General features: G+C 49.9%; 2 protein-coding genes across 2 annotated transcripts; both read right to left on the bottom strand.

The window, feature by feature from the left end:
• Nucleotides 1–2,199: 2,199 nt before the first annotated feature.
• On the bottom strand, nt 2,200–6,053 carry K441DRAFT_222292 (ARM repeat-containing protein). The gene is made up of 7 exons (XM_067640598.1): nt 5,316–6,053; nt 3,889–5,024; nt 3,641–3,817; nt 3,417–3,583; nt 2,961–3,365; nt 2,791–2,907; nt 2,200–2,737 (listed from the first exon to the last, which is right to left on the bottom strand). Exons 1-7 carry the CDS (start codon nt 5,699–5,701, stop codon nt 2,330–2,332), a joined length of 2,796 nt encoding a protein of 931 aa, XP_067500785.1. The 5' UTR covers nt 5,702–6,053; the 3' UTR covers nt 2,200–2,329.
• Nucleotides 6,054–9,380: 3,327 nt separating this feature from the next.
• On the bottom strand, nt 9,381–13,465 carry K441DRAFT_698579 (beta and beta-prime subunits of DNA dependent RNA-polymerase). Its single transcript, XM_067653080.1, has 3 exons — nt 13,400–13,465; nt 12,522–13,342; nt 9,381–12,435 (listed from the first exon to the last, which is right to left on the bottom strand). Exons 1-3 carry the CDS (start codon nt 13,454–13,456, stop codon nt 9,636–9,638), a joined length of 3,678 nt encoding a protein of 1,225 aa, XP_067500784.1. The 5' UTR covers nt 13,457–13,465; the 3' UTR covers nt 9,381–9,635.
• Nucleotides 13,466–13,821: the final 356 nt, after the last annotated feature.

Genomic DNA, 13,821 nt, shown 5'->3' with positions numbered 1-13,821 from the left:
TACCGCTAAATTTATAATACTTAATATATTTTATAATAAAAAAATATTATCGCCTAAGCAACTTTAAATAAATATTATATACTGTGCTAATTAAATCTACTAGTTTTGTTAATTTTGTTATAAAATACGTTAGAATTTGGTGTAAAATGTGTAGGGGTCGATACCGTATGGAAGGTGTTCAAGGACACCGCCAGAGCTCGACGAACTGCTTTTACTTAACTGTTTGCTCATTCTATAGATATACTCACCCATTTCCCACATCCTACATTCTTGTACATGATTACAAAAGCATTCAGTAGCATCATCGCCAGCTTGCTGAGCATTTCAATCTCGCGTTACTCTAATATGATGCGCTGACTACAAACTTTATAACGTCTTAGCCACACGCGCGTCTAGGTCACGCTTTGTTGAACAACCGGAGGGCGTCTCAACCCCAGCCGCAACATTCTACGCAAATGAACAAAATTACCATAAAAATTTCCTTAAGCGGTAGAATGCCAGAATTCGTTGAATTATGACCCCCGGCCACTGCATTCTACAGTTGGGCACCAAATACCATTTCGATTTCCTGAACTGGTAATAGATGAGAGTTAAAGTTGAGTAATGACGGCCCAACCCCCAGCAACGGCAATACGCAATGGAAATCTGCGACCAAGAAAAACTTCCTAAAGCAGAGATGCGTCGGAAAGCTGGTTGGACGCCTTCGATATGCAAGCCCTGAAAATAACGGCAACTAAACCTCACTAGGTATTCCGAGAAAGGCTATGCGTTCCCCGGATTTCTCTGAGACACCGGCCCCTCCCCGCCGAACAGCGACCCTCCCCCATCTCTGCACTCCGCTACGGGCGTGTGTTACTCGTAGAAGGGGCTAGTTTTATAGTCGTGACAAATTATATGCAAATCAGGTATTCCTGTATGTCCTTCCTATTTCCCTATCACCTGCATTAACTCGCCAAGTCCTTCATTCGCCTGTGTGCCGATCTCCTCGTTCCCGGCCCGCGACCCGCATAGACGCTATCCCAAGATGCAGGAGGCGTCGTCCCAACCGCCAACACCATGCCACATTAACGATCACTTACTAACCACGTGCGTGATTCGCCCTCGACGTGTTGATTTCCCATCTGATGTCCTCTTTTACAGTATTTCACATATTACACGCAGGACGATCCGATCAATTTCTATCAAAGTGTGATTTCCATTGACTTGACTACTATGCTACGCTACGCTACGCTACCCAATAGGCCGCAAAAGCCGGTTGGAAGAAGCCTCTTCATAGCCCCAGAGGCCAAAAAGCTACATACAAAGCCCGGTAGCAAGCGCAAGCCAAGTCAAAGTAAACGAGTATAAGTTAAAGTGCCGCAATTCCTGCATCATCTATCGTCCATCGTCCATCATCGTCCCGCAGACAAGGCAGTAAGAAAAAGAAGAGGTTAAGTTCCGCTAGCTAGTTTTACGTCCCATCCATGAGGGTTTGTGGAAAGTAAAGGTAGAATAAAGGAGCAACGCTGTGGCAACGCATGTCCGCTAGTTGAAGCAATGGTAATAAGAGGAAAACACAAGAGTCTGCTACCCACAAATGAGGAGAAAAAGGGAAAAGACCTGTTGTTCTTTGATGGGGAAGGGATAAGAAATGCTAGATGCTAGGTTTGGCTGGGAATATGTGGTGTATTTGTTCGTGTAAAGCCGCTCGTTTGTCCGAAAAATGAGGATGTGAAAACAGAAAGGCCCAAGGTAACAAAACACAGAATAGAATTGGTGGGTTGGTGATGGGGAAGTAATGCCGAAAGAGGTACAAAAACAAGAAAATAATGGAGGAAATAATGAGAAGGAAAGCCCTGGGACCAGGTTTTCGGCTCAGTCAAGGATGGCTACATGCATTTCACCGGTTCGATCCAGTATTTTCGCCACCATGCCCAAAGTGAAAAAAGCCCTAATAAAGGCTCCGCAGAAATGCTCAGATGCCGGAATGATGTAGACCTTCGCAGGTGATTTTCGTTCCCAATAGTATACAAAAGGAGCATGCATATGGCCAACGCGTGAGCTTTTCCAGAGAGGATAGGTTAGCCGCATGATCTAGTGTAACAAAGGCCGTGAAGTTCGTAGATACCGCGCTCTCGCAGAAACCAAAGGCGTTGGCGAGATCTCAGTGAAGATGAGGAAAATAAGTTTGCCCTTCGGCAGAAATGACCACCAGACACCAATGCGTAATCAGATATATCGCAAGGATGGGCGCGTATTGATATGCTGAATGTTGAATCCGAGTAATGTATCTGAACGTGCCGTGAATCATCAAAATCATGACGTCGTAAGCAAGCGATCGGAGCTATGATCAGAAGAAGCCGTTGAGGCCGTTCTGCTGGGTTCCAAGACCGAATTGCGCGAAAGACTGTTGTACAGAGTTTTGAAGATGATTCGGCAAAGGAGGGTTGCTTAGGCGGTGGGGTTGAGGTGATGCAATATTTGAGCCATATGTATTGGCAACGGTTGTGTACATTGGTGGGCTTTGGAAAACGGAGCTAGCCGGCAGTTGTCCGCTGAAGGCGGTTGCCATCTGAGGCGACTGGGTGGTGGAGATGTTGTGAGGAGACGTATGGCCTGAGGCAGCACCGAGACGGCTCTCGCGTTCCTGGACCTTGCTTTGGATCCGACGACCATACGGAGTCTGGCGGATCGATGGCAGAATTGGGCGAATGCTCTCGATGAGACGCAGGCACATGTCATTAGGAGCATAGTCAAGCTGTGAACAGATATCAATGGTGTGCGTTCGTAATGTTGAGATTAAAGACTTACCGCAGTCTGAATGACGTAGTTGGCATATGAATCGCGCAGAAGCTTCTCAAGCTCGGTAGGATCCAAGAGCTCCTCAATCATGACACGTTTAGTATTGACATCGGCGACACGGATGCACTATCAAACGTTAGCAAATTCGAATCATGATCTCAGCTGAAGAAGCGACAGACCTTCTCGATAACGTTTGAGCTGAACTTCTGCTTGGAAAGCTCAGGCACCTTGCCATGGAATCCGAGGCACAGCGGAGTAGTGAACGTGGGTTCATTGAGATCAAGGATGTACTGAACGACGTAATTGCCGAAGGGATCCTGCACGAGATGGAAACTGTTGGCAGTGATCTGGCGAACGAGCTGAACCTTCTGGAAGCCAGAAGCGTGATCAATGCACCTCTGGAGAACGCAGCATCCGTGACGGTGAGTTCCGACAGTGATGCAATGCGCACCAACCGCATCGAAGATGAACTGAGCATCCTCAGCCTTGAGATGGTTCAAACACTTTTGAACGACGTGATTGCCATTAAGATCTTGAATCAACGGCACCACTTGGTTGCTTAGAGCATTGATAATGGTTTGGATCTAGAAAAGTCAGCGACAAATACAGTCAAAAGGAATTTGATAAACACCAACCTGCTCAGGAGTAGAGATGAACTCAATCATCTTCTGTAGAGCTCGGGTGCCATGCTGGTTCAAGGCAATCGGGACAATCTGGGGAGCCGCATTGTGAACAAGGACCGTGCGCTGCTCATCGTTGGTGTACTCCAACAACTTTTGGCAGAGATAATTTCCGAAAGGATCTGCGATAATTGTTAGCAAGACGAAACAACAGAAGTTACGCCTCCACTCCAACTTACCAGTCATTAATTCGACAACGTATGGATTGGTTTCCTCAAAGATGATCTGCAAGTACTCCGGGTTGCGCTCTTCCAGCTTCTTTTGCAGGAACCGACAGCCATGTTGGTCTTTGCAGAGAGCATAGATCTCACCGCGGGGCATGGTCTTGAGATCATAGTTCATAAAGCGGTTGCTGTCTGCTTGAAAAGTAAGTGAAAGGTTCTTGATAAAAAAACTTCTAAAAAATAATTCGGATCTTCACCCTCACCATTCTGCATACGACGACTCTGGATGACGCGAGCCTGGCTGTCCTGAAAACGGCCACCCGGGCCGTAAGTCGGATACGGACCATACTGCGCGTATGGGTTCTGACCGTACATTGGCTGCATTGCAGGATTATAGCCAGCTTGCGCACCCATCTGAGGACCCACCTGCAGATTACCCATACTCATATTCAACATTGACATTCCATATCCGCCGTAGTATGCAGGAGCAGTGTTGTACTGCGACAAATTGGGAGAGGTGACGGTAGTGGGGGCGACACTAGTTGGAGTCGCAGCGGAGGTGATCGAGGGGCCAAAAGGTGCAGCGCTGGCGTGTAGCATGGACTGAAGCGGGCGGAAGGCCTCCTTCTGATTATCAAGACCTCCAGAGAGTTCGCGGCTGTGGCGGTTGTTAATCGCGTTCGGAGGAATACGACCAAGGCTTGCATTGTGATTGTGGAAGTGTTGTTCGGCATGCGAGTTGACACTTGCAGGGTTACTGGCAGAGGTGCCGTTGACTCCATTGCTGTTCTTCAGCGTAGGGATGTCGTTGGTGGAGTAAGATGACGAAAGTTTCGGCATGCCATTGGTGGTGCCATTCGGAGGGGTGGCGTGGTAACTGGAACGCTTAGGCTCTCCGAAGGAGCTGAACTTGACTTCCATCGAGCGACGATTGCCGGTCATAGTCTTGGTTGGTGTCTCAACAATGTTTCCATTGGCTTGGGTGATGTCGAATTCGTCAGGCACAGATGCCTTACGCAGAGTGTTCATTGGAAGGCTATGCTGAGCATGGCGGTGACGAGCGAAGCTTGGCCAACCGTTTAACTGCGACTCCGGTCCGGGGGATTGAGAGAGTGCCAGATCCAGGGCAGCAGATGAAGCGGATAGCTGCATGGTGCCATTCCCATCACCGTCGCGACGAACTAGAATTGGGAACTTGTCGTCTGTCGTATTCATCTGAAGATAAGTCTTCACATCTGGAGAAGCTGGGTTTTGGTCCTTGTTCACAGGCTTCTCATCATCGTCACCGAAGAGGAAGCCGGTAGTGTTAATATGGCCCAAGACTGAGGCAAGATCCGGCAAAGTATTGTTGCGACCGCGAAGATCAAGGCCGGTGACAGGCATAGAAAGTCTATTGGGTCTGATAATCATATCAGCTCGAGCTATAAATGTTTGACGCGCCAGACGCGCTGGAATGTGGGCTGACGTAGGCAAAAAAGGCAAGAATGGAAAGAAAGAAGATCTGCATATGTTGTACGATTTGACATCGATCAAGACGTCAACCGCAGATAAGCTTAAAGGAGAGATAACAGGCAAAACTTCTCACCCGCTCCACAAAGAAAGTGAAGTAGTGGACTGAGATCACAGGTTTGACGCAATGATGGCAAAGCAAGACAAATTTTGTGATGCTAAAATTGAGCTTCGTACTTACCCTCGCTGCACTGGATTCATGGACGCGAGATCATAGTCGTAAGAGTCGTCTTCAGCTTCCTCGTCGGAGTTGCGACGAGATCCAGGAACTGACTTGGAAGGGATATGAGTGGTAGCAGTGCCTTGAGTGGAAGGCACTGAAGGTGGAGAGGTGATTTGCGACCCGGAGCGGCTCGCATGAGTAGTTCCCATGCCTGGAGGTGAAGCGATGCTAGAGATAGAGAAGCGATTTGGGCGGGAGAAAGCTGAAGGAAAGCCGTTGTCGCGGTACTCTGGTGGAGTAGTTGGCTCACTTTGGTGGCCCGAAACGCCGAAACGATTGATTTCGTGAGAAAGACGATGAATGTCATCTTCCTCACGCTTAGACTGAAGATCAAGGAGCTCCATTTCGGCTTCAAATCTTCTGCGTTGCTCTCTAAGATATTCGTACTCCAACTTCTTCTTTTCAAGCTGGTTGATGTTAGTAATTGAATGAGGACGAAGTTGAAGAAGATCTGGCGAATAGATGTGAGTGATAAGGTGCGAAGTGCAAAAATTAGAGTGAGTTGTCTTCAAATGAAGACGCAGAGCTCCGCAAATATGAAAGGTAAGCGGAAATATGTGAAGATAAAGAAGATATATCAAGGTCTTCGACAAGGAGTCAAATATAGCAAGGTTCAAGATATTGACCAAGCTGTCAGTGAAAAGTGTAGGGTATAGAGGGTGGGTGAGGTGTCAAAGTGAAGCGCTCAACTCGAGGCGAATGTTATATCGTGAGTGGAAGCTTGGCATGCAACTAGCGAACACGCTGGGCCCAGATGCTCCAAACGGAGAGAAGAGAAAAGATGTTTGCTTACAACTTGGAGCTTGTGGTATGTCTACACAGATAAGTATGTCAGTCAGTGTCCGTCAGATTGTTGTGTGCACAGAAGATGAGGCCGAGTACACGGAGGGATGCAAGGGGGAGATGGCCTTAAATCGTCCTCGACAATAGCTACTCTACCACAAATAGTACAATAACTTTTTCAGATGGGTCAGGCAGGCCGTTTATTATTATGCTCCTCTCTGACAATAAAAACAAAAAGATCTATCGCGCCCATTCGCTTACCGCAGTGGTGAATTCGGCTGGCTCGGCGGCCAGTCTACGTTGCTGCCCAATTGGGGGCAATGGTGTGTGTAACGTCGGTACAGTATTGGTGGTGAATCGTCTATGGAGTGTGGCTCGCGCGTCGTTTGAGGCAGCGTTATGCGCCTGCATCTCTCTGCCAACGCCGCGAAGGGGGGAGGTTATAGAAGGGAAAGATGACTCGTCGCGAGGGGATTGAGCGTTGCGGAAGCGCAGGTCATCGGCACGATCTCCAAGGCCGGTGGAGAAGGCCATAATGGGGTTTTCTGCAGCGATTTCGCCAATGTCAGTCCGAATTTCTTCGTTGCGTCTCGAGTACGTGTGGGGTTGAGGTTGGCGGTGTGGGGAGGGCGAGGGAGCTGTTGCTGGCCATAGAGCTATGCCGGCGGCCGGGCAGCAGCCAGCGAACAGCAGCGGGAAGAGAGCATGGACTTACAGGTTCACTCGTACACGGGGCGGGCGCCCTTGTTTTCTCAGGGTGCTGCGATCAGTCTCGCTCAGACGCCCACAGGAGGTTGAGAGAGGTGTGGATGGGAACTTGTAGCGCTTGGCCTGTGATGTGGTCGGTGCGCGCCAAAGGGCCTCTAGGAGCTCGATTCGGCTCTGGCCCGGACGCTCAATAATAAAGACAGACAGTAAAAGAAACACAGATGCGCCGGATGCCAAAAGATGTCGAGTTTCGTACAAAGTATAGAGTACATGTCCTGTGGGAAGGCAAAGCGAAGCCGGCGCGGAGACCCTTAAACGACAATCCTGACTACAGTTTCCTGCAAGCCACATATAAAAGTTCGAGTCCCCGCGACGGAGCATGCAGCGTTAGCATCGCCGCAAACTACCTGTCTCTGCTACAACTCATCGCGCATCGCATGCCTCACGACTGCGCACCAATGACTATGTAAATAAAGACGGCCCTTGAAGGCGCCGGATGGTGCGCTGCAACAGCGTGGGAGAGGTTGACAGGCGGGCGTCTGGGCCCTTCGATGGGGGGAGAATGTTACGGGGTCGGCACTACCAGTTTGAGCAACCGGCCACTCAACGGGCTCTCTTAAACGTCATGAAATTCACGATGGTGCTCATGGGGGATGTGAACAGCATTGGCACAGTAGCAACCCAGCAAGCACCCAGCGAGCAACCAGCAAGCACCCACAAGCACCTAGCAATAACCCTTGGCTGCTCCAATGGCAACGGCGTGATCTACATGGCCTGGGTCATCTTTGCAACTGTCTTATGGATCCCCGGGTTCCAGCGAGGGAAAGAGGGGCCCAGCGCCCTAGCAAGCCCCAGCAGCAACCAGCAGCGGCGCCCAGTCGCAGCACACGGCATCACCAGGCCCCATTCTTGACGCCCAGCGTGCGGTCGGTATCCCATTTTGCCTTATCACCAAGCCCACTTTCAGAAAAGAGCTGCCAAATCTGGGTCTACATTAGGAAAAAAACGCCGGAGATAGAGAGAGTGTGTGAGCAAGAAAGTTAAGGGAATAGTGGAACGGTCCAGTGTGGGCAAGGCCCTGCAGGTCTATGACATGGTTCGCCCCGAGTCCCACAGAGCAGCGCAGTTTTGAACGGAGCCTCTTTTGTAGTACCCACCTCTTGTTCTCAGCGGGTTCTCAGCAGTTCCCCAGCGTTTTCCCAAGCGTTTTCCCAAGCGTTTTCAGATGTTTTCCAGCATCCCCACTGCCTGTGACGGTTCGTTGAGGCGGGCATTGCAGACGCATGGCAGCGGACTCGTCACCGATGGCAGCAGGGCGGCCGCTGGGGGGCGCCGCTGTCGCGCTGTCGGCTTCAGCGTGATTCTTCACCGCTCCTTGAAACAGCTTGGGGTCGGCCTTTTGGCCCTGGAAGTAAGCTGTTTTGGGCGTTAGCACGCACGCGGAAATTAGCCGTTATCGATAAACACCGCGCCTCTCATGTTTCAGATCGCGCAGCCACCAATCCACCCGCCCAAGCCGCATGGGCGAGCAAAATTCCATATTGCCTGCCATGAACCCACCTAATACCCGCAGAACGCCTGCCGCTTGGGCAAGGGTGGCTCACAGACTTCGTATACAGCGGCATTCCTACTTTGTTTGGAATCATTAAGAGCCGTCTCCAGATCCCAGCGCACTTCTCGGTATGTCGGCGCACCTTCGATACCGCCGCCACATATCCCTTTTGGGACATGCAAGCCAACACGTAGCTCTCCGCTCACCTACTTTTCATACTGCCAGAAAATACTCGTGATTTTCAAGAGTATCAATTTCCTACGTCGAGGCACATCATTGTGTGCAGTCATCAAGAAACCAAGAGCTTGGAGAGCGTATAGGATGACGACCCCCGAGTCATTGCTCCAACACCCACTTTTCATTCTCAACAGGGCGCACTCGATTTTTGAAAATTATCTACTCCCTAAATTCCAATTAAGTCCCCGAAAGCCTGCTTGCACGGCGTTTAGAACAGCTCATCCACGTGGATCCATTGCATATCCTAGTTGCTGCTGATGCGTGCATTCAATCTTCGTTGTCGTATGTGCTATCGTGAATGGCTTTAGGCACCCGAGAAATCAGAGCCATACAAGTTCCTCTGCATGGTTAGTCCTGAGGGACTTCAAACAGCCATCGAGTGGCTCCTCAGGCGTGCGTTTGTATCAGTTATGTATCAGGTACTCATGGTTTTTTTTTTAAAAAAGATTCCAGTGCTTACTTAGCCCTTATACGATCTACCCCTATCCACTTCATAAATCCTAACCAAGTTCACAAAAGCCTTCATGAACTGGCACAGTTAATTAATGCACATATTCCATGCACAGTTGAGGCGTACACCTAATCTCATCTCTTATATCTCCACGAACGACTTCAGGTGCTGAAGAAAACTATACAAGCTCTGCGCAAATCCTATTCTGAATTGCTTCGAGCCCTTATCTGAAATACCCACAATGTGGCAAGCACTACAGGATAGCTCTTGGTATGTATGCTTTTACCAACGGCACCTGAGATGGTCACACTTTTCATGATCTGTTGAGGTTTAAAATATGTACAGTCCACGATCATCTACGCTCCTGAATCGCACAAAATCATCAAGCAATACCTCCACAACACCTTGGAATGCAGCCTCGCAATGCTATCGACCATTCCCCCATAAACACCACAAATGCTTTCATCCCGATCCCGTCATACCCTTTCATCCGTGATATTCCCACAAACCATAAATCCCTCCTCCATTCTCCCCCTCCGTTCTACTTCTAGTCTCCATCCGGGAACTCGTCTCCCAACCCCAGCCTTGTCTTAACATTCATACTCAGCAACTCCTGCACCAACAACTTCGCTGCATACGGCATCGTCAAGCGCACCACTCCACCACTCGACCCGCAACTCTGGCACCACCCCTGAAACCCCATCATACCACACCGCTCACAGACATCGCACTCATGCGCATCGCTACTGATCATCAGCCTCTCAAGCAGCAGCTGACTCGCCCCATACGAAATCAGACAATCCCGCTCCATCTCTCCCAGCCTAAGCCCACCGTCGCGCGACCTACCCTCCGTCGGCTGCCGCGTCAGGGTAGCGCGTGGGCCGCGCGCCCGCGAGTGCATCTTATCCATGACCATGTGCTTGAGCTTCTGGTAGTAGATGGGGCCAAAGAAGACATAGCTGGGCAGACTCTCGCCCGTGATGCCCGAGGTCAAGTAATCCTTTCCGGAGTAGCTGAACCCATGCTTGAGCAGCAAATCGGCCATGTCCTCGATCTTGGACCCGCCGAACGCGGTCCCATACTGCAGCGACCCGTCCAGCACGCCCGCCTTACCGGACACGAGCTCCAGCATCTTGCCGACCGTCATACGCGACGGGAAACCGTGCGGGTTCATGATGATATCGGGCACGATGCCTTGGTCGTTGAAGGGCATGTCGGCCTGGGCCGCGATGATGCCCACGACGCCTTTCTGCCCGTGCCGACTGGAGAACTTGTCGCCGAGCTCGGGGCGTCGCGTCTGCCGCGTCTGGATCTTGATGATCTTGGTCGCGTTGTCGTTCTCTGCGATTAGGATCTTGTCCACGTAGCTTGGGTCGGGCAGTTTGTAGCTGCCGTGCACGTCGCGCCATTCGTCTCGTCCGATGTCCCCACCCACGCCTGAGACGGCGGTATTGACGGGCGAGGATTTGAGAATGTAGACGTCGTCTTTCTCGAGCTGTTCGCCGACCTCTACGAGACCGTCACGCCCGAGCTTGAGATGCTCCTTTTTGTCTTTGATCAATGCACCCGCGTTGATACGGTCACTGTTGCCGTTCGCGTAGTTCTTCAGCGTCGTGGAGATTTTCTTGAAGACTTGGCATCGACCAAAGCCTCTGTCGCAGGAGGCTTTGTTGAGGACGAGCGCGTCTTCGATATCGTAACCTGAGTAGGACATGACAGCGACAGTAGCGTTCTGGCCTGCGGGGAGCTTATCATACTTGATGAGCTCAATGGTGCGAGTTTTGACCATGGGTTGTTGTGGATAGACCATTAGGTATAATAGCGTGTCAATGCGGGTGAACTGGTTGTATGCTATGGCCCCGATGGCTTGTTTACCCATAGCACATTGGTATGTATTCCTAGGAGACTGATTGTGGTGAGGATAGGGGATCAAGCCAGCAACTGCTCCCAAGATTGTGAAAGGTTCAATTTCGAGATGAGAAGTATGTTCGTTGATGTCATGTTCGTAGACAGCAATGTTGCAGTCATTCTCTTCGTTGACATCAAGGTACTCGACCAGCCCACGAGAGAGGAAATCGTCAAAGTCCATAGTTCCTTTTCGTAGTGCTTTTAAATATCTTGTAGTGACCTTTGATCGGCCCCTCTCCACAACGATCAGAGGCCTACAGATTCTTCCCTCGTCGGTCGCGATGTGAACCGCGTTGTGGTGATGATTGATATAAATACTCACGAACTCTGATATTCTTCCCATTCTCCGAAATTTTCGAAAGCCATTCAGAAATTGTTTGGGTGAGCGCGTTAATGCAATGGGAGTACCGTTGATGAAGATAATGTAAGCTCCCTCAGCATAAACCTCCATACCGCTGACCGAGGTGACATCTTCTGCACCAAGAACGAAAACTATTTTTCGCACTGGGTCCTCATCATCATCGGTAGTAATATGTGTCATGAGTGCTAGGTTTTTCACCAGACCGCAAGACTCGCCTTCAGGAGTGTCGGAGGGGCAAAGCATGCCAAATTGAGACGGTTGTAGCGCACGAGGTCCACTGACTTTTCTTGTCTTTTCGAATTGACTGCTGATTCTCGTCATCATCCCCAGAGCACTGATGTAGCTGAGACGGCTCAACAAATGGGTAACGCCGGCTCTCTCCATCCTGAATCGTTTCAAGTTCCAATTACCAGTAGCCATAGCCCTCTCCATACCCATGGTGATGTGGTTCCCATGTATACCGATATGGTAATACGCGTCGAACTCCTGCGCTCGATTTGGTTTTTTGAGGACTTTGTCAATGCTCATCTTGAACTCATGGTTAAAGCGTTTGAAGTGATCTTCGAAAAGCAATGACAGCATCTGACCAGCCAATTCCAGCCGCTTATTGCCAACGTAATCTCTGTCATCTACGAGAGTGGGATCGTGCATAGCCATCAATACCCTCCGAACCATAAAAGCAATATAGAGAGCTTTGGGACGGAAGTTCATGCCATAAACAGGGACGTGGGTGATAACGACTGAAGAGAGGCATTCAATAGCTTCGTGCTGGTAATTCCTTCTCTGAAAAGATCCTTGTGGCTTCTTCATGAGTTTGACCCTGAAACCAATGTACTCCAAGGCTTGCTGTTGAGTGTGTACTCCTTCTCTTGCACACGCCTCGAAGTTGACCGCAAACTCGTCTTGATATATATTGTCTTCTCCGGCTACTAAAAGAAGGATTTCATGATCGGACTGGACTCCCATGGCTTTCAAGATGATGACGATAGGAATCTCTTCAGAGAGAATATTGTGCCTGAGATACATGCAGCCCTTTTTAAGGATCACATATGTCTTCGACTTCCTCTCATGTGTAGAACTGGCTCAAATCAGCCGGTTTTATGTCAAATGCAAGGGATGCTCGAGATGGCAAAACGCCATGAGCGTCCAATCAGATAGACTTACCTCGTAACACTAGCCTGCATAATCCCCTTTGCACTCTCCACAATAACCCGATTCTTGCTCAACTGCTCTAGAACCAGAATAACCTTCTCTTGTCCTCTAATAATGAAGTAGCCACCTGGATCAATCTCACACTCATTCAACAACCCCATATCCCTCCCGCTCTTCCCATGTAGCACGCACTTCGAGCTCCTCAGCATAATCGGCATTCTGCCAATCCTAATTTCGTTCCTCTTCACCCTCACATTGCCCCTCCGATACTCAATATCCACCACAATGGGCGCCGCATAAGTCATATCCCTCAGCCGGCACTCATTCGGCGTAATCGTGCTCTTCAAATTCTTAATATCGTCCTCATCCGACCGGTTCGGCTTAAGCACCCTGATTCCCGTATATTTCAAGTAAAACTTATCATCCGCGTCACTATACACATATTGGTTCGCCTCAACGATTTTCTTCAGCTCGACCTCCACGAAATGATTGAACGAGTCGATATGTTGCTTGACCAGCCCCTTCACTTTCAGGAACGCCGGCAGCAGGTTCCACTTATCCTGCGCCGTGTTGATTGGGTCGGTCAGCGACTTGCCGTAGTAGAAGGGCTCGAGCAGCGACGAGAAATCGTCCTTTCCCGCGTGCGCCGCGTGCGATTTTCTCTTCCTTGCTGGTTTCGCGGTCGCCGCGCCCGTTTCCTCAGCCGCCTCCGCTCCATCCTGCATCTCTCCATCTTCAGCTGTAACGGCAGGGGTAGTAGCAGTGGTGTCGGAGGCATCTTTCGCTTTGGTACCAACGGGCCCGCGTTTTCGAGGAGGCAATTTCGCAGCGTCCTGCATAAAGTCAGCGGGCTGTATCAAACACTACAAGCTAGAAATGAGCGCCCCGACCTTCGCACTACCCTCGCCGACCTCAACATGCCCTGCTTTCTTGGGTTTTGGCGGCATGGTTGAAGCTATTGGTTGAGTGAGGTGGGATTGGAGGCCCGCAATGACTCGTTGGATTTTTGACGAAGCTTATCGATAGCGGAACTTAATCCGCGGTCCAAATGATTTTTTACACGGTGGGCTCCCATGATAACAATTTGACAGCTAGTTATGGCTGCTCATAGCCTATCACTAGCAACACTTTGCATTTGCATATACCCAATTACTAGTTTTCGTTCTGAATAGAATAGCTATAAAATTTACACCGAAGAAGACGCTTCGAAGTCCTGATCAACCTTTCCATCATCCATCAACTGCGGAAAAGCCTGAGATGAAACGGAAATATAATACACCCTCCAAACGTTACGCCGTTATGAAAGCTAAAT

The sequence above is a fragment of the Cenococcum geophilum genome (genome assembly GCF_001692895.1).
Source record: "Cenococcum geophilum 1.58 unplaced genomic scaffold K441scaffold_40, whole genome shotgun sequence".
Lineage (NCBI taxonomy): Eukaryota > Fungi > Ascomycota > Dothideomycetes > Gloniales > Gloniaceae > Cenococcum > Cenococcum geophilum.
This window is presented reverse-complemented; position numbering and strand designations above follow the sequence as displayed.

Bases quoted from the DNA above. Each gene is read 5' to 3' on its own strand.
- K441DRAFT_222292 (XM_067640598.1), bottom strand. From the start codon at position 5,701: ATGGAGCTCCTTGATCTTCAGTCTAAGCGTGAGGAAGATGACATTCAT. The intron at 3,818-3,888 runs GTGAGGGTGAAG...CTTTTCAAGCAG, and splicing joins GAGTCGTCGTATGCAGAATG to ACAGCAACCGCTTTATGAAC. The intron at 3,366-3,416 runs GTTGGTGTTTAT...TGACTTTTCTAG, and splicing joins TCATCTCTACTCCTGAGCAG to ATCCAAACCATTATCAATGC.
- K441DRAFT_698579 (XM_067653080.1), bottom strand. From the start codon at position 13,456: ATGCCGCCAAAACCCAAGAAAGCAGGGCATGTTGAGGTCGGCGAGGGT. The intron at 13,343-13,399 runs GTCGGGGCGCTC...GACTTTATGCAG, and splicing joins TCGGCGAGGGTAGTGCGAAG to GACGCTGCGAAATTGCCTCC. The intron at 12,436-12,521 runs GTAAGTCTATCT...GATTTGAGCCAG, and splicing joins ATGCAGGCTAGTGTTACGAG to TTCTACACATGAGAGGAAGT.